The sequence below is a fragment of the Manacus candei genome, unplaced genomic scaffold (assembly GCF_025592945.1).
Source record: "Manacus candei isolate 608988 ecotype Guabito, Panama unplaced genomic scaffold, ASM2559294v1 h1tg000074l, whole genome shotgun sequence".
In the NCBI taxonomy this organism is placed as follows: Eukaryota; Metazoa; Chordata; class Aves; order Passeriformes; family Pipridae; genus Manacus; species Manacus candei.
Window position 1 is genome coordinate 3,545,675 of NW_026138122.1, and position 24,608 is coordinate 3,570,282.

A 24,608-nucleotide genomic window follows, 5' to 3' on the forward strand; every position below is an offset into this window, starting at 1 on the left:
GAAATAAGAGCAGTTCTGAGGGAAACAATCTAATTTTAGCCTGTAGTGGTTGAACACATACTGAGATATTTCCAAAATACCTATTAGTGTCTCTTCAGCTGGAAGACTGTTTAGAGGCAGTGCTGCTGTGTGTTACTATATGGTGTGTGGTTGATTTACCTCTTTTCCTTGATGTTTACCTGTCTTCTTCTGAAGGGTTATTTAAGGATGCTGACTTAACTGTACGTTTTCTTTGACTAATGAAGTAGAAAGTTCAACGCTCTCTGTACTGTAGCACAAACGAAAAAAAAAGTAGCTTATTGTTAAACTTCCTGGGAGAAAATGCTTTTTGGTCCTTGTTCATTCTGTTTCCCCAGCGGATTTTTGAATCTTTAAATGTGTTAAATGCTGCTGTGAAACAGGAGTACAGCTGTTGAGTTAATTGGTGAAGTTTGTTGTTTTCGGTGTGTCACTCTCCTTTTACCAGGATTGGATGGGAGACCTTCCATCTTACTGATTTTTCATTAGACAGTGTTTTTTGGAGCACCTGGTATGAATCAGGCATTGTCAAAGCTGAAGACATTGAGTAGCTTCCGATGCTTCTCCCGTACCACCTCCCTTCCTTCTCCCCCTTCTGACATAGGAGGAAGGTGGTGAAGCTAATGCATTTAACTTAATGTTTAATACTTAGGTTTACTCATGTTTTTTGATCTATGTGTTTTATGTACTATTCTATTTGTGACTAGATAACTTGCAGTCAGATACTTGGGAGACACTGTGGAGACCATGTGTTCTGTTAGGCTGTAAAAATGCATATAAAATTTTGGAGGAGGATATGGATGAAGTTCCTGATGTAACCCTGGTCTTAAACAAACACTGCCATAAAAACTTATTAGTATATTAAAGGCCAGTTGATGACTTCCAATTGTTAATAATAAACTCAATCTCAGGACTGAAAAATTCCTTATGGGGAGAACTGATAATATTCCAGAGTCTTAAGCTTGAGTTTAGTGATCTGTCACTGAAACTTAGCATGCACTGGACACATCTATTCAATTTAAATGAAACTTTCACGTAGTTTGGTGTGGAAATCCCTAAATGACTTTTTGTGTGTAAGGTAATACGTGGATCTGCTCTTAACCAATATTGAACCAAGTTGCATTAAGACCTGATGTTTTTAGATCACTCATAGTCACCAGTTGTAAAGATGAGCTTGGAAGTCTTGCAGAGGCAGCTCAGGATGCTCACCTGACCTCAGTGTGGCTGATTACAGTCTGTGTACAAGTCCCCTTTGCAAGGACCTGTGAACTCTTGCTCAGTGTTTAAAGCAGGTGAGTACTTCAAGGATCGAGGAATGCAGAGGTTCTCTGCCGGCAGCCAACTGTCTGAACATACATGGTAGCATACCCTGCCTGATACCCTCTTGATAATATTTCCAAAACATTACAATTTGGGGAGGGGAGGAGTTGTCTGTGGTGGTTTTGCATGCTTAGCTACAGTACAGAGATCATTCAGTAGCCGATGCTGAGTACAGCCAACTGAAGGGCGTTGGAAACTTGGAGGGTGTTCAGCCACAGAGCTCTAGTGCTTCTATTATAGTAATAGGCTTTTCTTTTTGGTTCATTAGATGCAGCTGCAGTGAATTAGAACCAGGTTAAGTAAACTCAGCTAATCTGCTTTTAATGCTCTAGGTGTTTTTGTCAAAAGTTACAGGCTTGCTTTCTTTTCAGGTCCTTACTACAAAGAATGGGTAGTTATGGAAGCTAAACACACTTTAAAGAGGATAGAGTTTCTGAGTTTGAGCTATGTTAGTTCTAAAAATTATCCCAACTTGCCTTTTCTTTATGCAAAGGATAAAAATCAGCTGAGGAACTGGTAGTTTGGAGGCATCCATGTGATTTCTCTAACCTCTGATACTTAACAGTCTAAAAATAGTTGCCATATGGGATGTCTTTATTGTGAGGACAGCCTCTGCTAGTTGAGAACCTTTCCATGTTTAAGCACTTTCTGTGCCTAAGCATTTTTAGCTATTTCTTATCTAAGTGAAGTTGTCATATGGCTTTAAATCAGAGCTGCTGTCATTGTCCACAGATCTAGGAGGAAAGGGAGTTATTTTCTCTGAATTTAATAGGGATGGTTATGGCACCATTCTGTCTTGGATCGTTTCTCTACTGGGTGTTTTAGATCTCAGTTAAAAACAAATTGGTGTCACACCAGTGAAAAACGCAGCTGGCTTGTTTGTTTCAGGCCTTTCTGTTACAATTATTTAACCTTCTAGCAACCTACTGAGCCTTTGTGGGTCCATTGGGTGTTATTCAGAGATGTGCCTGCCAGACCCTACTTCAGTAGTTTTTCTTCCTTCTGTAGGGAGTTCAAAAACTGCTGAGAGAAGTAAGAGAATACTTGATACTTGCTTATGCTGAGTCCATTTTCCAGTAAACTGTTGTATGCAAACCAAATAATTCTTACAGTGTAGTTGCGAGTCCTTTCAAGATGCACAGTAAAGAAAGCAAAGTCAAACTTGTAGTTGGTTATAATTAGTATATGTAATCTCTGGTGTTTTTCTGCTGGGAGATTGTGGTAAGTTTGGAAGATAAGTTACTAATAGTCTACTTTTTGCAAAGGGAAAAATTACTGTATTACAAGTTCTTTTCATAATCAGTCAAATAATGCCATAATCAGTCAAATGATGCTTGATGGCAGGTCCTCAGTGTCAGAATGCTGACATTTCCTGATCTCATCCTCTTTGTCTCTTCCAATGTCATGGACATTAGATTGGAAGAGACAAAGAGGATGAGATCAGGAAATGTATCACTATATGTCATGGACATTAGATATAGTGACTTGTAGGTTTGTGACTTTACCTTTGACTTTAACTTTTTCAGCCTTGCTGTACATTGACTTCTTAAAAGTCTTCTCAATATAAGACTCCAGAGCTTTGGTGTGGGTAAATGAACTTCTGCAGTCACAAGATTCAAACTAGTGTTCTTTTAATATTTTTTCAATAAATTCATAGAGTCATTAAGGTTGGAGAAGACCTCCAGGATCAGCAAGCCCAAACGTGGACCAGACAACCACACGAACTAAACCATAGCATGAAATGCCACGTCCAGTGATTTCTTGAACGCTTCTAGGGATGGTGATTTCACCTCCTTGAGCAGCCCATTCCAATGTGTAACAGTACCTTTCAGTGAAGAAATTCCTCTTCATGTCCAACCTGAACCACCTCTCTGGCCTAGCTTAAGGCCATTTCCACTTGTCTGTCACTAGTTGCCTGGAAGAAGAGGCCAACCCCTTCCTAGCTACAATCCTCCTTTCAGGGAGTTGTAGAGAATGAAAAAATCTCCCCTGAGCCAAGCTAAACAATGCCAGCTCCCTCAGCTGCTCCTCATAGAACTAGTATCTAGACCCTTCACTAGTTCTGTTGCCCTTCTCTGGGCACGCTCCAGCACTTCAGTGTCCTTCAGTGTCCAGAACTGGACACAGTACTCGAGATGGGGCTTCACCAGTCCTGAGTACAGGGGGACAAGCACTGCCCTGGTCCTGCTGGACACACTATTTCTGATCCAAGCCAGGATGCCACTGTCTGTTTTGGCCACCTGGGCACACTTCTGGCTCACGTTCAGCTGCTGTTCACCAGCACCCCCACGTCACTTTCTGCTGGGAAGCTCTCCAGCCACTCTTCTCCCAGCCTACAGCACTGCAAGGGGGTTGTTGTGGCCCAGGGGCACAACCTGGCTCTTGACCCTATTGAACCTCATGCCATTGGCCTCAGCCCATCGATCCAGCCTGTCCAAATCCGTTTGCAATTCCTTTCTACCCTCCAGCAGATCAACATTCTCACCCAAGTTAGTCTTGTCTGAGAACTTAACTGGGGGTTGCACTTGATCCTCTCATCAAGAGCATCGATAAAGATACTAGACACAACTGGCACCAGTTCTGGGCCCTGTGGAAGCCTCAGTGCTGATGGGCAGTCAGTGGGATGTGGCACTGTACACCACCATCCAGGCCAGGTTTTACCCCAGCAGAGGGTACCCCTGTCCAATCCGTGGACTGCTAGCTTCTCTGCGTGGAAATGACGAATTTTGCTGCAGATGCAGCTACTGCTAGGCAGCTTGCCCTGATGTGCTCTGTCTTCCTAGAGTAGAAGAGCTGTAAAGCTACAAGGTCTATGGACTTACGGGTAGTGGCAGTGTCTTGCAGAACTGACCTGTGTGTAACTTTTTACAGTACGTTTTGTACAGAATTTATACAGTAAGAAAAGCTTTTAAATTCAATTTTCCTTACTTGGGCTCTGAGGAAGCATACTTGAACATATTTTTCTACTACTTTGCCCAGAATCAAAGCAAGAAATAAACTTTTGAAGATTAAAAGTCAAGCATTGGCTGAAAGGTACATTTAGTGTAGAATGGTATAAAATATCTGCAGACTGAAATAAGTAGATGAAAATGCTGTTTGACTTGTTGGTTTAAAAAATAACCTAATGACCCAGTGTTCTTTAATGTTGTATCTGTATAATGGGACAATGAAATACAGTTTTGATCTTTGAGGCAGAGATGGGTCACTGATATCAGGGCTCCAAGCTTTATAGGTGCTGGTCTTTGTTTTAGAAAATGGATGGAAAGCAGTTACCTACAGTGCAAAAAACAAAAATCCTGGCTTTATGGCTGTGAGACAATATAGCACTTCTCCTCTCAAATTTTGCCCATCCTGACTGGGAGTTCATTTCCAGAAATGGATGATTCTTATGCCAATGTCCTTATGTTCTTGCTTACACTGATCTTTTAAATACCCACATTTAAAATGTGGGCAGAAAAGTTTAAATTAAAAGCCTATCCATCTGAATAGTGAAAACTAAATACTTTTATTCCTAATAGGAATAAAATAGCTTCTTTTAGAGCTAGACTGGGCTGACACCGAAGGAAACATACTTTGTTTCAAACTGATCTGCTTCTATTATAATTAGAAGAATATGTTCCAGTGTAATAAGGATGGCACTTTTTCAGCAATGGAATCTATGAAAGTTCAACTCATACAAACAAAAGCAAACAATGCAAATAGTGTACTTTCTACCTCTTTAACTGTTTTGGCCCTTCCTTTAATGGGAATATGTGACATAGGACAGTGAGAGCCCATATCTGAGCAAGGGTGGAACTTACTGCTTTTTTGGAAGTAATTCATTATGAAACAAGGTAAAAATATCCAGACTTGGGGTCCTCTCTCTGTTAGTTTTTATACTGCGACATTCCTCTGTCTGTTTATTTTTGAGGTATTCCTCAACACGTGAGAGGTCAGCTTTGGGTGCCATGACAAATAATGTGATTTGACAGGTCTGCTACAAAGGGTGCCAGAGATAAACAAAGACTTAACTTTCTGATCTCAAACTTCTGTGCTGTGTCAAAGTAGATGCCCTTCTGCCATGCTTCAAATTTGGTGCATTTCTGTAGTGAAATGGTAATAAAAATACACAAAAAAAATTTTACCATATAGAAAGAAAGGATATCATAAATCAAGTAGCACCAGCATCATATCTTTCACCTGTTAATGTTCTCAAAGTAATTTTTGTACTTCTGTGTGTGGTTTGTTTTTCCAAGCTCTTTTTTTGTCCTCTACCAGGTATTACAGGGAGATTTTTGGGGCATTGGTGATTTTGAAGAGCTTCATATGCATTGATAGAGAGCAGAAAAGTGTAAGTTTATTCAGAGCTGTGTGCTGTTGTTGTGACTTTGTCCTTGCTTTCATGCCATCTTGAAACTTCTCACCAACTCTTTTGCAAAGAATTCACTTGATTTCCCTTTGATATTAAAGTTTGAAGATGTACTCAGGAGAACAAAATAAATTGGCAAACATATGACTCAAAGTATTTGGGAGCTCTGCTACAGTGATGTACTTTTGTGACTTCTCTTTCTCTAGCAATTGAATTAGGCATATAATTAATTTTACTGTGATCTGGGGTATTACTTCAGTTTTTTGATGCAATGATAAATCTTGTAACACAATAAAATCAGCTTTTCAAAACCAATTTGAAAGAAAATTGCCTCATCTAGAATTTATTGTTAAAATTTTAGATCTCAGTAATACATATATACAATGTTAAGACATAGAAATATCTATTGCATAGAAGTTGAAGTTCTAATAGATCTGGGTATAATACCTAGCATAGGATAATGCATGAAATAATAAAGCATGAGAGTAAGAGTAAAACATGTGGATTGGACTATGTAAGAAACAAGGGTATATTAAGTCAGTTGAAAAAACTTAGAAGTGGGAGACAAACTATATATGACTTTCCATTAAGAAAAAAAAGGAAGAGGTAGAACATATGGAAGCCAAATGGTCCCAGAAACTTCATATTTATGGACAGAATGATAGGAAACTGACTAGCAGTATTAATGATGATGTATTAAATTCCTGAAAGTTTTAACAAAGGGTTCTGGCATCTTGGCTGCTGTGTTTCTCTGTCCTTGAATTCATATTTGTGCAAAGATTCCCATCCCCAGAGTTCAGAAACCTTAAGACTTCGACAAGATTTTAGTGCTAACTGAAAGCAAGAGCAAAATCATTTTGAAGTAGGAAAACTTTAAAGTATTGATTGCTCTACATTTTCAGGTGTATTATAGAAATAAAGATTTCTGCACATAAGTCAGCACAGCATATGGATCTGTCCTGTTATATCTGTATTGCATTATTCATTACTTGTGGTATATCAGGATAAAGAAATAGAAGTTTTCTTTGTCTGCTGTGGGAAACCTTTGCAGTGTTTTCATGGAACCACAATGACTTCTACTCCAGATGAGGCAGGAAGGGAGAAGTCATGACTGCCCTTAAGCTTGTTGGTTTTTCTAAAAGATGTGATTATTAACTTCAGACCATTAAGAATGCTTCTTAGAGACTGAATAGTCAGTCTTTATTTGTAATAGATTTACAGAGTAAATTGGCCTTGGCCATATTTTTTTTTTTGTATTAGTTCACTGTGAGTTGTTAACAAGAATGGTTTGTAGCTATCTTCACTCTTTATGGTTGATCTTAAATCTTTTTTAAAGAAGTGATTAAAATGGAAGCCTTGTAACTGTAAGTGAAGTCTGAGCTTCTCTTGACTGAAGAGGGCAGAATATACAGACTGGAAGTGTTTTGGCTTGAACAGTGTTCTTTCTGTTCTTCCAACACTTCGTGCCCACCTGTGAAAAAAAAAGGCAGCTCAAGTCAATCGTTGCCACAAATTCCTGTTTTCTTGCCTTACATGCTACTTTGAGGACATTCACTGAAGAGTGAAAGCAAGTATTCAGTATTTAAATAGTGTTTAACCTCTGCAAGATGTGATCCTAAGCCATGGAAGCAATTTTGGACATCATATTGAAGGCTGTTGAGGTAGCTTGTTTGCTGTCATATCTCCTGTAATGCTGAATTCATTACAAACCCCAGTACCTCTTGCCCTGTGTTGCTAGCTGAGCTCTTCTCTTAATGAAGATCTCTTCTTTCCCTTGATAAGGAAGAGCCTGTTTTTCTAACTTTTTTGTTTTTAAATTTGTGTATCTCTTCAGTGAGACAAACCTGGTTTGCTTCTTCCTGTCTGTTGGTAAAAGGTCAGATTTTGAAAATGCCATTGGGGCAGAAGGATGTAATTGCAGTGTGAAAGGGGGAAAAGTGGTACACAGCCCAGCTGGAATAGAGATAAATACTGAAAAATTGAAGTAGGCATCCTAGCCAGTTCAAGCAGATGTTGAGTTTGAAACCCTTCAACCTATCAGGATGCTGTATTTGAATAGAGTCATCAAGTTGTCTGCTTTCACCCCACTGAACCTGTTTTCTTCTGTTAGTAGGCTCAAGACATCTGCAGGTGTATAAGGCTGAAGGGAAATGCCTGCAATAAGATGCTGTTGTTACCTCTTGAAGAGTATATATGCATTTTGACAGAGTTGCATTTCCTTGGAGAGCACTTGGCTAGAAGGCTTAGAGCTAACAAATGAGACTGGGATAGCAAATAAGAGCAAAAAATGTAGTTTTCAAGATTTTGTAACTGGTAGGGTACAGTTGAAAAGTCTTTTCTCTTAAAAAACAGTTTTATTTAGAGTATTGATTAAGTCTAGAATTGTTCATGGATTGCTTATTTGAGGCCTGAACAGCTGTTTGTGTGATCTGGTGATAGTTTTGGTGGAACTCTTGCTGAACGTCAATATTGACTGTGTTCAAACAGGCCTGACTTGACACTTAAATGATTACTTTTGTTATATTTGAAATTTAATTTCCTTCAGCTGGCTTTGAACTTTTTTATATGAAAGAAGGCAATGAAGAGAGAGTATAGCTTCATGCTGATTAATAGTGCATATTGATTCTATCTTGCTCAGGGAATAAGTTATCTTGGTAGAAATGGTTGTTTGTCTAAATCAACCTGAATAACTAGGAACATAAAAATGGTTACGCTTCATTGGAGTCTCACTTGAACTTATCACTTAATGGGCTGTTTCTTTTCTTTACAGAAGACTTAGAGTTCTTTCTAGTATGGTTTCTAAGATAACTTAAACTGCCCTGTATGTTTCTGTCCCCTTACCCCAGCTGATGCAGTAATCAGTAATTGCAGTCAGAAGAGTTCCTGTGTGGTCTCTAGACTATTCCATTGTCAATTGATGTCCTTGCCTTGTTGTACATGCATTATTTTTTTAGAACTGCTTGCAAATATTTGTTGGCTTTATTCCTAATAGTAGTTTCAGTGGGGCATTGTTTAGAGCAGTATTAGAATACTCTTAGGTATTTTGCAGGAATGTTAAGTTTCCAAAAGCATTTCATACCGAGTGGAGACTTTTAATCTGTGTATATGTTTTCAGTGTTCCCTATATATCTTTTTTCCCTCTATCCTTTTAATGTCCTTTCATGCCTATACTAATGGCTATTCCTTGCTCAGCTGTCTGCAGTTGTCCACTTGTCTTCTCGTTGCCTGGAATGCACAAATCTGCCTTACTACCTCTTTGTCCTTGCTTAGAATGTCTTCAGAATAGCTTCTGCAGCACCAGTCACAAGGGTGAATTGCAATCCTTTTTCCCTACATCCTGTATCATTTTTTTTTCCTATCCATCTTCATTCTTAACTCACTGTGACTTTGAGGCCAAGGTATGGAAGTATTAGGTGGCCTTACTTGTTTAGTGATTCATTCAAGAATCAGTGTGAAAAGTTTCCCCTTCTAATCTCCTACTTTTGAGAGCATATGTAATTGCTTTTTACTGTTGGGTAGAACTCCTGCTTTCTGGTCTTACTTGCTTGTCTTTACACCAGTAATTTTAAATTAATTAAAAATTTTGAGACCACCTTATTATTAGAAGAATTCTGAGTTTTCCGTGAGGCTTTTTGGTCTTTGATGTGTATTTTATCAGAGTTCTTCCATATAACTTTGCATAAATCAAGAGGTACTCTTCGTTGATTCTCTTGAGCTGCATGAGTTTTCTCCTCAAGCAATACCCTGATCTAGTTTGTGCTGCAGATTTTTACATAGTGCAACGAAGGGAACAACAAATGAATGGACAAGCAAGTGGAAAGGGCTGAGAATGGAGAAATGCTGGTTTATAGTATTAAAGAAAAAGTGAAAACACAGATGAAGTAGTAAACATTGGTTTAGCCTGTTTGTGCAGACTCACCAAGTTGTGCTCTTAATGTATGGATAGTAGAGTAACCATCAAGCTTTCCTTGACAACTATCTTTCCTGCAGGGAAACTGAAAGAATGAATAGTGTTTTGTTCTGACAGGCAAGGTTCTGGACTGAAGAGATGCCCTCTGACCTTTATGTCCCTTTAACCATAAAGAAGTGTGGGCTGTTCTGGTAACCTGTGTAATGGCTTTTGCATATGCTAAATTGAACAGCTGCTGTTATCCCTTACTGTTTTTTTGAGCAAGCAAAAAACCAATTTTTGCTTTTTTGAGTATGCATGAATTAATGCTGTGCTTTCATGCATTTCATGAATCATCAAATAATGAAGTTTTTTGTTTTTATTTTTTTAAGGTGTTTGGGGTGGGAAGTGGAGGGAAGTTTTATGCCTGAGCCAGTTGTGTAAGGACATTGGCATGATTAAAAACACTATCCCACCTCCACCGGGTCTGCTTTCTGTTGGCCTTCTCCTTTCACCCAGTTTATAGCCTTTGGTGCTGGGCGCTCACCCCCTCTTTGCCACCACACACCCAAACCCTTCTCATCCCCCTCGGCCAAGGGGTGCAATCCCAGACCCAACAAAGCACCCTGTTGCTTTTGCAAATGGCCCATTGTTTTGAATCATTAAACATTAACATTTCAGCCTCTCACAGAAGTATACAGCTTAATGAGGGCAGGCATCTGTGCAGTGATTTTTATTTTTTTTTTTTTTTGTGTGTGGTATCTATAATAAAAATAGAAATAAATTCTGTGTATGAAACCTCTGTGAAAACGCTTTTTGCCCCCTCAGTGGCAGGGATGCACAGGTGTGAATCAAACCGGTGGTAGGAAGATTTTGGCCAGAAGTGTGAGGCACTGAAGGTTTCTCCCTAGCATATATATGTGTGTGTGTGTGTGTGCATATATACATATATATATACATATTAAATATATGCAGGTGGTGGTTGAAGGCTTATCTGTTTTGTCACCTCCTTGGTTCTGTCACAACACTGCCAGGATCCAGCCTCAACCTGCATTTTCAGCTAAGCATGAACAATTCAGTATGTTACACTACAAAATACATGTGTCGCAGGGAAAACTAATAGCCTCTGTGACTACTGTTTTCTCCATCTTCATCTTGCTACCTCTGCTTTGTTTTCTAAAGCTCTCATATAAAAATCTACTGTTACAATTGGAACTGTTCTATGGCAACCAGAACTAATTGCATAAATCATATGGCTTTTGAACTCCTGATGTCTTTGCTCTTGAAAAACAAAAAAGCCTACTTGCTTTTTTTTACCTTACTCATGACTGCAGCTAATTAGAAACTGGGATTCAGTTAATGCTATAAATAGTGTTTAAGAGTGTTTGGGTTTAAAATCTTAACTGTGCCTGGTGAACTAAAAGTAAGTTTGAGAAATAGATGGCTCCCATGCATTGCATGTTAACAAAAGAAACCACTCCATTTGCTGAACTGAACAACTTTGTCTCTAGCTCTGTTTCCTTTCATTATTGTAAAGAATGAGCAGATTTACTTGATCAGCTTAATTTTGTTGTTCTCCTCTTAATTTGAATGCATTTTAAGACAAGTTACATTTCCTCAATAGGCATAGAACCCTGTTTACTGAACTTCATGGTTTCATAGGTTTTGAATGGAGTAACTGCTGAGCTAGTTTAATAACCTGAAGTGTAATACTGTCTTGGAGGCTAATAGTCAAAAACTGAATTGGGTTTTTTAATGGTACTAAAGTTTCTTCAGTATTTTAAAAACTTACGTTGAAGATTACTCACAGCTTAAATTCTGTGGTGATGTGCTGTTTTAGTACACTGTTTAGGCTGACAACTGCTAGATGTAAAGAGCAATCTGCAGCTTTGAAAATAACAAAAATGGTCAAAGAATTCCTAGAGCAAAATACGACTTGGAGACATAGTGGTGTGATAGAGAATTGACTTGCACTCTGATGCAACTACCTTATAGAATTTTTCAGTAAAGATAGATGTGTTATGCAAACTGGAATTACCTCAAATGAGAGGTCCTCTTTTTTTTTTGAGAAGTGCTGCAGTGCTCGAGAGAATAGTGAAGTCTGTAGTGAGTACGCAGAAGGCTGTACATACAAGTGAGCTGTCCTATTGAAGTTTTCCATTGATATAGCCTTTGGTTCACGGGAAGCAAATAATCTATGGGATTACACTGCTTTGAGAGCCACAGAGATCCAAATATGTCATCTTACACACATCACTACAGTCCCTGTAGGACAGAGAATTTTGGAAAGTGCTACTTTAAGGCACTCTCCTTAATAAAGCTTGTCTGGACTTCAAAGAAGTTGGTTGAAACTCTAAGATTTTCTTCATGTAATAAGCAGTTCATCAAAAGCCCTTGGCTGTAAACAAGAGTGCTTCAACAGTGCAGTTGTTACTCTTGATATTGGGTTGACACCAGAGAGAATGGCGTGCAAGCTTGTGGTTGATACCAAACAGTCAGTATTTTGCATAAAGAGACGATTGATGGTCTTTATGAACCTAAGTTAGGAATAAAGACCAGATATGAAGTCAGCTAACCATATGGACTTAGTAGCAAACTGAAATGAAAAGTAACTTCCACCATTTTAAAACAGAAACAGAGAAAGTTTTGAAGTGTATCTTTATAAACCCTAGATGCACCAGCCTTCTGAAACCTAAGTATTTTCTAATCAAGTTTAGACTTGCCCTATCTGGTAACCAAGGGCAAGATAGCAGTCTCAAACTGTGGCAAGAATCAGGAGTCTTCATATTTGTGCCTGTTGTTCTTACTGTGGTTATATTTCACGTCTGGACTACTTGTAATCATCTGCAGATGGCCTGTTAGCTTTTGTGGTATCCTCCTAGCACTGTTCAATGTAAATCCAACTGGATTTGCAACAGTCTTTTAGTTAAAACAGAGAATGTTCTTGGGGACAAAGATACCATTACGAAAAACACTTGCATGTTTTGCTCCAGTTATTCACTTGAGAAATCCTTGAGTCTACTGCCAGTTGTATGTCCAGTGGTACTGTTAAACAGCTATTGCAAGGAAACAGTGAATTTCATCTGTGCAAGATTCTAATTTACTTAATTTTTAAAACCTGGAATTTTAAGAACAGATTGGATTCTAACAAAGTAGTTTGGTGTAGTTTTTTTCTGTGGGCTGGGAAATACGTGCATGTAAGGGGAACTGTCTTTCAGTGGTGCATGGTCATCTTACGTACTGATAGAAAATCAACTCACTGTGGTTTCTTTCTTTACTCTTCAGTCTTGAAGATTTAAAATTTCTTTTGTGATTTAGTTTCTTTTAGGCATGCTTTGGTTCTGGAGGTAGTTTCCAGGGTAGATGCAGGGGTTACCAGACTGCATTATCTTTTAAATCTTCTTAAAAATAAGCATCTTATTTCATGTAAGAAAAATAATTTTAGAACTGAATTTGGAAAGATTAGATTGGAATTGCCTCAAATCCAATTAAGCCACACTGCATGGACGTGCTGGGAATATAAATGCAATTACTGTAAATTTGTACAAACTGATTTGTTGCATTATCTTGCTAATCTAACATACGGTACTTTTTGTGTCCATATTGCAGACGGCAACTCCAAACTAACATGGCAGTCAGACTGTGTGATGTGGCTTCTCTGCTTAGAAGTGGTTCGTGGGCAGCAGAGCCTTGGACTGGGGTCTGTGGGACTTTTTTCAAATTCCGTAGGCTGTTTTTTTTACATGTTAATAGTGCTGAGGCCATACCAAAGTCTTTTAATCTTCCATTTGGAATGCTAACTTATATGTTCCATTATAGGCTGTAGGTTGTGTTCTTATTCTGTGATAGCCTAGAGCACACTGACATACCAAGACAACTTTTTCTATAATATGGTGATCTTGTGTAGAAATTATACTGCAGTGGCTTGCCTGCTTTCTAATGTCAATTAGATTTTAGTACTAATTCAAAATACCCGGTGGATAATTGAAGAGGAGTATTGTACTAAAATGGTTTTGGTATGGTCTGAATACTAAGTTGCAGTGACTTTGAAAACCTGTATGCTTTGTTTGTGATTACTATCTTAAAAGTATATTTACTAGTCTTGTTCTAAGAAATTGTTGGAAAACTGTAAATTTATCTCAAACTATTTTTCTGAGTGAAAAATATTTAGTGCTTTGTGCTTTGTCTTTTATGAACAGTTCTATTCAACCTATCAATGGGATATGCATTATTTGTAAAACATATTAGTATTACTTTATTCAGAGCAGATGGTTCTATAGCTGAAAAATGCTGTAATTTTCAGCACATACAGGCTACTGCAGCTGTTCACTTGAATGCTGGCTTAGGATCCTGTTCTTGCCACCTGAACATGAAAATAAATGTGCAATTAAGTGAGAATTGTTTGTTGTTCTTGCTAAATCTTGCTAATTTTGATCAGGGAACACTTCAAATTTGAGAGTAAAAGACAAAAAGGGGAAAATAGCAATCCTAGAGAGCCTCAGTTGCAGCACAGCATTTGTGACTACTAGCTCTACCAGATATGTTAGTCTTTTGAAAAGTAATTTATCTTAATTGTGATCATCTACTTTGTCATCTTTCCAGTGGACTTGTTTCATCAGTGCCAGGAGCAGGTTATCCCTTGGAGTTTGTCACAAGAGAAGAAAATGTCGTTCCAGTTGCAGCTCTTCAGGGAAACTAGATCACGCTTTTTTAATAAATGTTTTTAGCAGATGCATCCCTTTTTTGCATTGTGCTGAAGTAACCTCTTGTAAAATACTTTTGTATGCAGAACATAGAAATGTGTTCCCAGTAATGTCTGAAATGTACTTTTAGAAACTCAACTTTTACCCTCTCTCATATTTTTAGGAAGTTCAATTATGCACTCCCTGAGCATAGTTGACCTAATCAGCTCTTTGGGTATGCATTGACTGTATATTGTGCTTTAAACCCGACTGTTAGTGCAGAACCTTCAGAGGTCCTGATGCTACACTGTGATTTTACAGGAGGCTTTTGTGTGAGAACTCCTTCCTGCACTTAATTATGAGGTTGGATTTCAGTGATTGATGAATTTCTTTTAAAGTTCTTGCTAAGTCTTGCTTCTGTATTGAAATGTGTGTCACTGGAGAATTAACTTAGTAATTTTCTCTTGGATGTTGTCCCTGAATAGTTGGTCTCAAAGAGGGTAGGCTGCCCAAATCTTGGATATTAGGCTACCTTTAAAAATCCACTATATTTACCAACTATTGCCATTCAGTCACTGACTGAGATATCAGAGAGCCTTTTGTATATGTGGCAGCTGGTGACAAATACTTGTGTACAAGTACAGTCCTCCAAATTGCTTCTGCTACATCTTGCAATCATACGGTCAGTTACTTTGGGGTGAGAAAGAATCATAGAATGGTTTGAGTTGAAAGGTACTCTAAAGATCATCTAGCTCTAATGCACTTTGCCATGAGCAGGGACACCTTCCACTGGACCAGGTTGGTCAAAGCCCCATCCAGCCTGATTGTAAACATTTGCAGGGATGGGGCATCCACAGCCTCTCTGGGCAGCCTGTGCCAGTGCCTCACCACTGTCACAGTAAAGAATTTCTCCCTAATATCTAGTCTAAACCTACTCTGTTACAGTTTGAAGCCATTTCCCCTTGTCCTGTCACTACAGGACCTTGTAAAAGTCCCTCTCCATGTTTCTTGCAGGTTCCCTTTAGGTACTGGAAGGCCACAGTAAGGTGACCTGGAAGCCTTCTCTTCTCCAGGCTGAACAGCCCCCATTCTCTCAGCCTTTACTTGTAGGAGAGGTGCTCCATCCCTCTGATCACCTTGGTGGCCTCCTCTGGACTGGCTCCAACAGGTTGATGTCCTTCCTGTGGTGTTGACTGAGGACCCCAAAGCTACATTCAGCACTCAAAGTGGGGTCTCACCAGAGTGGAGTAGAAGAGCAGAATCCCCTCACTTGACCTACTGGCTATGATTCTTTTGGTGGAGCCAAGAACACACTTCCTGAGCTGCAAGTGCACATTGTTGGATCATATCCAGCCTTATCCACCAGCACCCCCAAGTCCTTCTTGGCAGGGCTGCTTTTGATCTGTTTATCCTCCAGCCTGTATTGATACTCGGAGTTGCCCTGACCCCGCCGCAGCACCTTGCACTTGGCCTTACTGAACCTGATATTACCATGGGCCCAGTTTTCCAGCTTGATGAGGTCCTTCTTGATGACATCCCATCCTTCAAGTGTGGCAGCTGCACCACTTAGCTTGATGTCATCTGCAAGCTTGATGAGGGTGCCCTTGATCCCTTTGTCTGTGTTACTGATGAAGATATTGAATGAGACTGGTTCTGGTATGGACCCCTGAAGGACACCACTTGTCACTGATATGCATCGAGACTGAGCCATTTACCAGTAGTATCCTCTGGATGCAACTATCCAACCACTTTCTTCTCCATTTAACAGTCCACCCATCAGTTATCTCCACTTAAGAGATCAGGATGTTGTGGGGTGCAAAGCCTGTGTCAAAGGCTTTACAGAAGTCCATATAGATGATGGACATCTGTAACCCTTCCCTTGTCCACTGATGCAGTGACTACATCATAAAAGGCCTCTTGGTTGGTCAGGCAGGAATTGTGCTTGGTGAAACTGTGCTGGCTGTCTCCAGTTACTTCCTCATTCTCCCTGTGTTTTGGCATAGCTTCTAGGAAGATCTGTTCTGTGTTCTTCCAAGGCATAGAGCAGTTCTTGGAGTGGTGATCACTCCCTTATTCTGATGTCTAAAAGTAAAAGATTCAAATTTGGATGTTTTCAGAGTTCAAGGGAGGGAAGAACTGAGAACCAGGAATTGTCAGTTTAGTCAAATAAAAGCATTTAGAAACCTAATTCCAACCTGTGGTGACAAAAGTTTGACATAGATGTTGACAAGGAAAAGTATGTTTTTCATTCCAGCACGTTTACGTATCCTCTAAGTATCTCTTTAAAGTACTAATCTTGATTTCTGTTATTGCTTGTGAGAATTATACTCAGGATACAGTTAATACCCACCTTTCTGAAAACAGTCGGGTACTACCACCTTAAAAGCTGCATTTCATGTTGTTTCAGTAACCAGCTGTAAGTTTATAGAAATGATTACCCTTGCAACAGGCCAGTTCTGCTTGGTAACTTCTATAATAGAAAGGCTGTAATGCCCCTAAATACAGGGAGTGGCAGAGGATGGAAACTTAAGCTTTGAGTGTTGATGTCATTGAGTGAGCTTCTAGAAGATACACTTCATTTGTCTGCAAGTTTTTGAAGTATTGCCTTGACTAACACTTAACATCCTTCTGTATTCATGGGGAGGGTTTTTTTGCGTGTGTAGGCATTATATGGCCTTGGCAGTACCGTTTCTGTATAGTGATAGGTCTTATATTGCTGTCTGGACTCTCTTATGTATAGTAGAGTAGGAGGTTTGATGCTTCTTGTTTTCTGTGTTTTTCAGCAGGTAATTGCTGCCATGGAAACACAGCTGTCTAACGGACCAACCTGTAATAACACAGCCCATGGTTCAACCACCATAAACAATTGCTCGTCACCAGTTGATTCTGGAAACACGGAAGACAGCAAGACCAATTTAATAGTCAACTACCTTCCACAAAACATGACACAAGAGGAACTGAAGAGCCTGTTTGGCAGCATTGGGGAGATAGAATCCTGCAAGCTTGTCAGGGACAAAATAACAGGTATGTTGGTTTTGGAGTTTTCAGAATCTTTTCATTTTTCCAGGCAGTGAACTGTCAAATGGTATTTTACAATTCTCTTAAGTCATGGAATAAAGGCAGAAGAAACCAATGCTGATATTGCTAGTCAGAAGGACTTAAGATTAATTTTTTAGTCATATACACCAAAATTAAGAGGATGTATTTGCATTTCATCCAGGTTTGTGTAAGTGCTATAAATGCTAACAGGACATTTGAAGCTGAGCTTTTGAGCCTTTGGAAAGATGACTCAGATGTGGAAAAGCAGATTTTTATCCAAGGTTTCCTTGAGTTTTAATTCAACCTCATTGGAGTTAGATTTTAGCCCTAGTTGATGCAAAGCTTCCTTTTTCAGGGATGCAGGTAATTGTACCTGAAACTTGTACCTTGGAGAAAGGGCAGATTACCTTACTTGGTAGGTAAAGCTGATTTTGCATTGCAGCACTTCAACAATTTCTTTAGAATGTGCAGTTGAATCAATATATGCTCTTTGACTTCCTTCTAATTGAATTGTCTCTGACTTCTGTGCTGTTGGATGAAGGTGGCTTTGCCTCCCCTTCGACTCTCTATGACCAGTGCTTCTTACTGATTTGTTCTTAAGATGTTAGGTAGTGGAATGGGTAAATCTGTAAAATGTCCTGCTTCAGCGTGGTAGTCTGGGATACTGAAATTGCTGCTTTTTAGTCCTTCTGGGTTGACAAAGCCTCAAACTAATCTCTGCTCTTCAGTGTGAAGAATACTGAATGTTTTAGGGAATGCCAAAGAAACTAGGCTGGGCTGATGCTACAACCTTCTGCCTTCAGGTGGGGACTGGTTGATGCAGAAAACAAGCCTATTTTCTTTATAGGTCATGACTTCAGTGCTTTTAAGCAAAAGGTCCTTTACTTATTTCCTGACCTTTTGTTCTGGGAGTGGAAGGTTGTAACAGATACTTCGTCAGCTGCTGGGATGGCTGTTCAAAGTGTTTGTCTCTGTCTTGCAGATCTCAGTTCACATATTTAGCATTCCTTATTAAACTTGCTTAAGAATGACGTGCTTCTCCCAATTAAGAGGCTGTTGCAGGCCCAAAGAACTGAGTCTCAAGGTCTTAATGATCAATGGCCAAATTACCATGTCCTTATATTATGGTTTTGATGTTTTGTATGTTAGAAGTGCACATTGCTGGTGCATAATTTCAAAGGAGTCCTTATCTGGGAATGGAGCAAGACTTAATTGTAGACCTCTTGTTTTAAGGTGGGATATTTTCTGTATAGCATGAAGTGATGCCTAAGAAGGATCCTGAATTTACAGGAAAACTTTGTGGAAATGACATTCTCAGTAACTGAGAACTCCAGAATTGGAACTATTGGAGATAGAGCTGGCTTTATTACTTTACCAGAAAGTGGCTCCTCGGCTTTGAGCCATAATTTCAGCTGCCAGGAAAAATACTGCATCAGTCTTGTTCCAAAAGGCTTTAATATTATAAGTGAGATTAAGAAATGTGGTGTCTTGCCTTATAACTGCATTGGGAGCAATACTTCTGATTTAAGTAGCCTGGAGCAAGATTACCTTTTGTTTGTGGATGCTGAGGAGAAAACTCTATAGCTTCAGTTCTGTTCTTACTCATTTTCAGGTTTTCTACAGAGTTCTTGAAAAGCAAATTTTTTTTCCTTCTAAATTCAGAACAGGGGTTGTAACTAGGTTTCTGTGAAGAAAAAGATTTTGCATGAATTTCAGAATTTTACTGGTTTGATTCCTGTGTTAAAGCAGAAGTTTTTTTCCTCCTTAAATGAACTGCCATGAGTACTAGATACTTTTTGAGTACCTTTAAATGATGAGAAATTTAGGGACGCATAGAAGTTGTTATACATTTTTATGCTGGCAGCATCACCAAGGTCTGGTATGGCTTTTCTCTACCACTCCAGGCCTACTAGTGTGCAGACAGAGTGGAGTTTGCTGGTGGCAGCACACAGCAGCCAATCCAGTCTTGGCCTTGGTGTAGACCATCCTGCAAGCTTGTTTTCAGAGACTGTTTCACTTTCTGGGGACTGTCACTGGTGAGCAGGACCAACAATAGGGAAGAAGAAAGCACAGCCCACTGATCACTGGGGCAGAGATCAACTTGGTTACCCAAAAGGGCATCTAGTGGGACCATGTGGAGCTGTGATCTCTGCAGCTATGCCCAGTTAGCAGCCACAGTCCTGTCCTGAGAGTCAGTTACTCCTGCCATGGTTAACTGGATCACCAATGCTATGTGGTGAAATTTAGAGGAGTCAGGGCCAGTTACTTCATCTCATTAGAGCATCCTGTGAATTTGAACCAAACTTTTTCCCATCCTATTATTGAATACTCACTCTGTGGTTACATCTGCAACACTGGAGTGCATTTAAGACTGCATTATCATAGAATCACAGAGTGTTTTGGATTGGAAGGGACCTTAATGAGCATCTGATTGCTACCCCCTGCCATGGGTAGGGGCAGCTCTCACTAGAGGTGGAAGTGCCCCAGTTACTTAAAGCTGTCTGCACACTTTAGGATTGAGTTGAGTTGAACTTGAAGCCCTTCCTGCGTCTGGAAAACCTAGCTGAGGCAAAGGAGGCACTCTGGAGTTCACTTACTAACTTCATGTGAGCAGTCTGAAGTCCTGCTTATAAAAGGCAATTCCAGTAGTTTCAGTAATGCTTTTTCCATGGAGTACAATTTGTTAGAACATTTTAGTTGTGTCAACCAATGGTTATAGTTCCTTTCAGTGTACTGCCAACATAAAGTTTGTGTCCCTTATTGATTTTTAGCTAAGGGTTTACTTGTGAAGGGGGTAGGGGAGAAAAAGCTGACCTCAGAAGGTTCCTGCTGGTCATCTCGAAGCATGGACCACATGGCACAACTTGCTGTTGGGGCAACACTAGCAGCTGAGGTGGAGTTTACTTTCTCTATTAAAAGAAAAACACTGAAAGTGCTATCATTAAGAATTAAAATAGCTGTTTTGTTTTTTTACTGAAGGTAAATGAAACATTGATATTAATGAAGATTTTAAAGGGTGCTGAACAAGAGTCTCTTCACTTGATAATCCCATTGGCAACATAAATGATAAGTGGGTCATGAATGTCACTTATCTTCACTTGCTAACCAGAGAAACTGTTTGGAATGAGTCATTGTGCCTAGATATTTTAGATACATTAACCCTTACGTGCTTTTGACTAATGTAGGTGTACGTAAATACAAATTACAAAACTCCCAAATGAACTAATTATAGTTGTACAATAGATGGGAGACCCTGGTCTCAACAAAGCATCATAACTGAATTCTAATCAGCCACTCTAGATAGCTGTTTAATTCAGTTTAAATGCTTCTACATATTTAAAGGCAGCAGAGACAACAGTTATCGTATAATGATAACATTTTACATAATCTAATGTTAAGCATGCATGTATAATTATAAAAAATAAGCTAAAAAGACTCTAAAATTAGTTGGGGAAGAGGGTAAAGTTAGTTGAAATTCAGTTACCTGAACTGCCCTTGTGCAAGCACGTGAAAGGACAAGCTTTCCATTAGCATGAGACAGATGGATTTAGTAGCTTTTGACAAAATATGAGACAGTAATAATTACCACTTAATAGTTACCTTAGTATGACAAACTGCATTTTGTAGGCCTACTTTTCTGAAACTTGAATATAGGTAAAAATGTGATGAATTTGGTATCCTTATAAAAGAACACGTTTGTTTGGGTTTTTTTTGACTCCCACTGCCTTTAGTGCATGTTCAGTAGTACATGTGGAAGATAAATGCATAATTTTCACATTGTGGAATAATCTCCATGTTTTTAGGTATTTGCTTCTTTGTCATTCACCCAATAGTGTTTGTGGAGTTGTTAGCTAAACTGAAACTTGTGGAATTCAGACTCTAATTTCAGAAAGCAGCTGGTGACTTAAATTTGGGGAAGTGTCTTAGTTTTCTTGGCTTAGAACAGAATTCCTGTACTGTTCTCAAAATAATCATATGCTCATAAAATTCGTAACTTATTTGATCTAAAAGAGAACCTTTTTATTAATAGGTTTGGTTTTCTTTTCTCTTTGACTGTGTTTGAAGTGATAATAATGCTTATATGTGTATTTCATTTGCAGTTCAGCATGCTGGCTCATTCTATCTAGAAAATGAGGCAGGATATATTTAGAGACCTAGCCAGGAACAGTGTAGCACATCTGTAGACTTGTGTGGTCGTGAAGCTGTGGTACTAGACTGTGCCATTTAGTGTGAGGAGACAGGTACTCCATACCTGAAGGCTTCTTTTTGTATCACTTCCTGCTGCCAAAATTTCAACCATCTCTGACTGAAGATAAGAGTAAATCTACTTCAGGACATTCTTGTTGATCACTGTTATGTGGGCATTTCTTTCAAACTTGATCCAGCTGCCTTACTGTGAAGCCTACATGTTGGTTGAAAGCCTGATCCTCTTACACATCTTCTCCCAAAATATCTGTGCTCCTGCTTGGACTGTGACCTAGCAACTATCTGTTATGTGGTGGGGTTTCTTTATGGTCGACATTACAGCCTCACAGAGTACAATTCTTCAGGTCTTACTATGTGACCCTTAAAAAATTTCATAGACTTTTACAGTCTGGAGTATTGTAGTCTAGTCTCCAGTACGCTGTGGGGGACAGTTGTGTAGAGGAAGGGTCATGTTTCTGTGTCCCTGTCCTGTCAGCTTTAGTCTTATGGAAACAGGTGTACCTTATTTAATTTTGCAGATTTCTTCTTATCCTCTGAAAATTATTTTTCAGATCCTTTGAAGTGTTGTTTCACACCTGTTCTGCGTATAACGCAGATATAAAATGCAACACACAATTGAAGAGGTGTCTAGAACTGTAGTTTTAAAAACTGCCTGGAAGTTGAGCACTTCCAGAAGATTGTACTTATGTTTGCAACTGAAGCTTGTACGGAGGGCTTCAGTTGTTAACATGGAAATTTCTCTTGCATATTCTGTTTTCATTGAAGTAGCACCGTAATAAATGCAAAGGATTCTGGGTTGGTCACAAAAGTAGAAAAAAAACATGGAGTTGGACATGATGTCATCAAAGCGCGCTTTTGTTCACCATGGTAACATTGGTCGTAATTTAATGTATGCCATGTATATGCATATAGTCAGTGCAGTGTTAGGAGAGTGTGTTTTTGTATCTGTGCTGTCAGATACTTGGTTATGGAGCACTCTCCTGCAGTGCAGAGAAACTGAGGAAACACTTGAGACAGTGCTGAATTACAGTCTGCCCAAACAGCTGAGACCATGAGTGGGAAAAGGATTTTTCTTTCTGTAGGTTAGGTGCACTGTTTCAGCAGAGCATGGGTGAAACACTGATGGCTCTTATGCTTGCTGTGACTTTTACAGCAATCTCTTGGTAGTCAAGGGAAAGCTGTTTGTGTCCTGAGTGGAAGCAATATGAAGTGTGTTGTTTGACTGGCTGCTTGAATCTAGAATATATGAAACTTATTAACCTGTGTAGTGTTCTCTACCTGTATCATACCAGCGTAAATGTTAGTGTCTGGCAAGAGCAGAGCTGTTGGAAACCTGTGCTAGGCTGGCAGTTTCTTTCAAGTCTCTTGTCACTGTTACTTTGAGCAGTGTTAGCTTTCTCTTGAACCCTAAACATTTTACTTACCTTAATGCAAGACTAGTTCTAGGGTGTTTAAACTAGCCTTTCAGGAATATGGGAAAAAGTATGGTCATATATTTATGCCTTAAGCTGAGACTTTTAATCTGAGACTTGTTGCTGCCTTAATGTAGGAGACAAACTTGGCAGGTCATTTTCCTTTTTCTTGATGTCCCAGAGGAAGCTAGAGGAGAAAAAACCCCCACGACATACCTGTGAAGCGGCTTAGTCTTCCAAGTTACTTTATTTGGAATGTAGAAAGTTTTAAGCAGTCCCATGACAAGGAAAGAAAAAAGAAAATTTTGAAGATGGTAGGGCAGTGAGTAGCTGGAATTTCAGGTATTTTCTTGTATAGTACAAGTGCCTAATACAGGGAGGACCGCATGACTGAACAGTGCTGCAACTTTTGTCACTTGGCAAAAGAGCTTTGCTAGTCTTGTGAAACACCCCAGCAGTTACTCCAGTGTGTTTGATATTTTCAGTCCTCTAGCACTCTAATCCATCAGATGTTTTTGCAAGGTTTTGAATGCACTTGGATGGGAGTGTAGAGTAATTTGGCAGTTAAAGGAGGAACTAGTTGAAGTTGCCTGCTCTTTTTGGTGTGCTGAGTCTGTGAGATGCAGGGGTACTTGCTAGCTGCTGCTAAGTGGTGTGTTCTGAGATAAGGAATGAGTTTTCTCAGCCTGACAGTAGGACAGGGATGTGGACAAAAAGTGTTGCCTGGCAAACTGTGTCTTGCCAGCAGAATGCCTTGTGCAGAACTTGACTAAAATCAACAATAAAACCAAGTGGCATTGGAGGCAAACTTGTCTTTATATATAGTGACTGTTTGATCTCTTCTCTGGAGCGACTTCCTTTAAGACCTTGAAGCATAGCTTTTCGGGGGGGGAGGGAGGGGGCATGAAAGAGTTGTTCTTAACATCACCTTCTTAATTTTCGAGATAGTACATGTTTTCAACTCTGCAGATGTTAAAATACAGTCTCTGATGTGGCCTGGGGACTTGGTGTGCTGTAGCAGAAAGTTAATAAATAATTTTGAATTTTGTGTGCTTGTTGGAGAAAAGTGCAGGAAGAGTGTTGGTCTACTTAGCCATCTTGGGTGGTTAAAGTACTGTCTCTTTCGGACTGCAGGAACAGTCCTGAAGGAGTTAGGTTTCAAACAAGCCTTATGTGCGGATCCAGAGCCCTGGATCTCCCTTTAATAGTCTTAAATCTATTAAGGGAGATTGGAATTAAATGTTCTGTAAGATCCCTTCCAACCCTGGCCATTCCATGATTCTGTGAAGATTCCGTGAGACTGTATGCTGTAGTTACTTTTCTCTGATCCTGCATATTGCTATTTAATGTTATTGATAAGGATTTAGCGGCATTTACTGTGCCTTTTCATAGCAAACTGCGTGATTTACTGCACTTTGCATGTCTCCTGGAAATGAGTCATATAAACAGGTGAGGATTAAGAAAATTGTTTCATCTTGTGTTATGCAAGATAGAACCTGATTGTCTTTGCACTTACACATGCTTTTCACTGTTCCACAGGCACAACACTGTTTTGACCTGTCAGAAGTTTATAGGCTTTGTTTTTACAAGTAAAAAAAGGTAGAAATGTCCTGTTTGACTAAACCTGCATGCTCGCTTCCAGGGATTCATTCTTACTGCCAACATCGCGGATGCAAGCTATTTGTAAAATGATT

The 24,608-nt window shown here is 39.4% G+C and overlaps 1 protein-coding gene across 18 annotated transcripts in view; it reads left to right on the top strand.

Annotated features, from left to right (window-relative positions):
* The window catches only part of ELAVL2 (ELAV like RNA binding protein 2), a 108,291-nt gene that overhangs the window by 52,308 nt on the left and 31,375 nt on the right, over positions 1-24,608 (top strand). For 7 of the 18 annotated variants that reach the window (XM_051809049.1, XM_051809048.1, XM_051809052.1 and 4 more), the window contains 2 exons: positions 13,185-13,275; positions 17,041-17,281. In XM_051809049.1, coding sequence (XP_051665009.1) covers positions 13,204-13,275; positions 17,041-17,281 — 313 coding nt within the window. In that variant the 5' untranslated portion in view covers positions 13,185-13,203. The remainder of the gene's footprint in view (positions 1-13,184; positions 13,276-17,040; positions 17,282-24,608) is intronic. The other 11 variants (XM_051809055.1, XM_051809056.1, XM_051809059.1 and 8 more) reach the window with 3 other exon arrangements.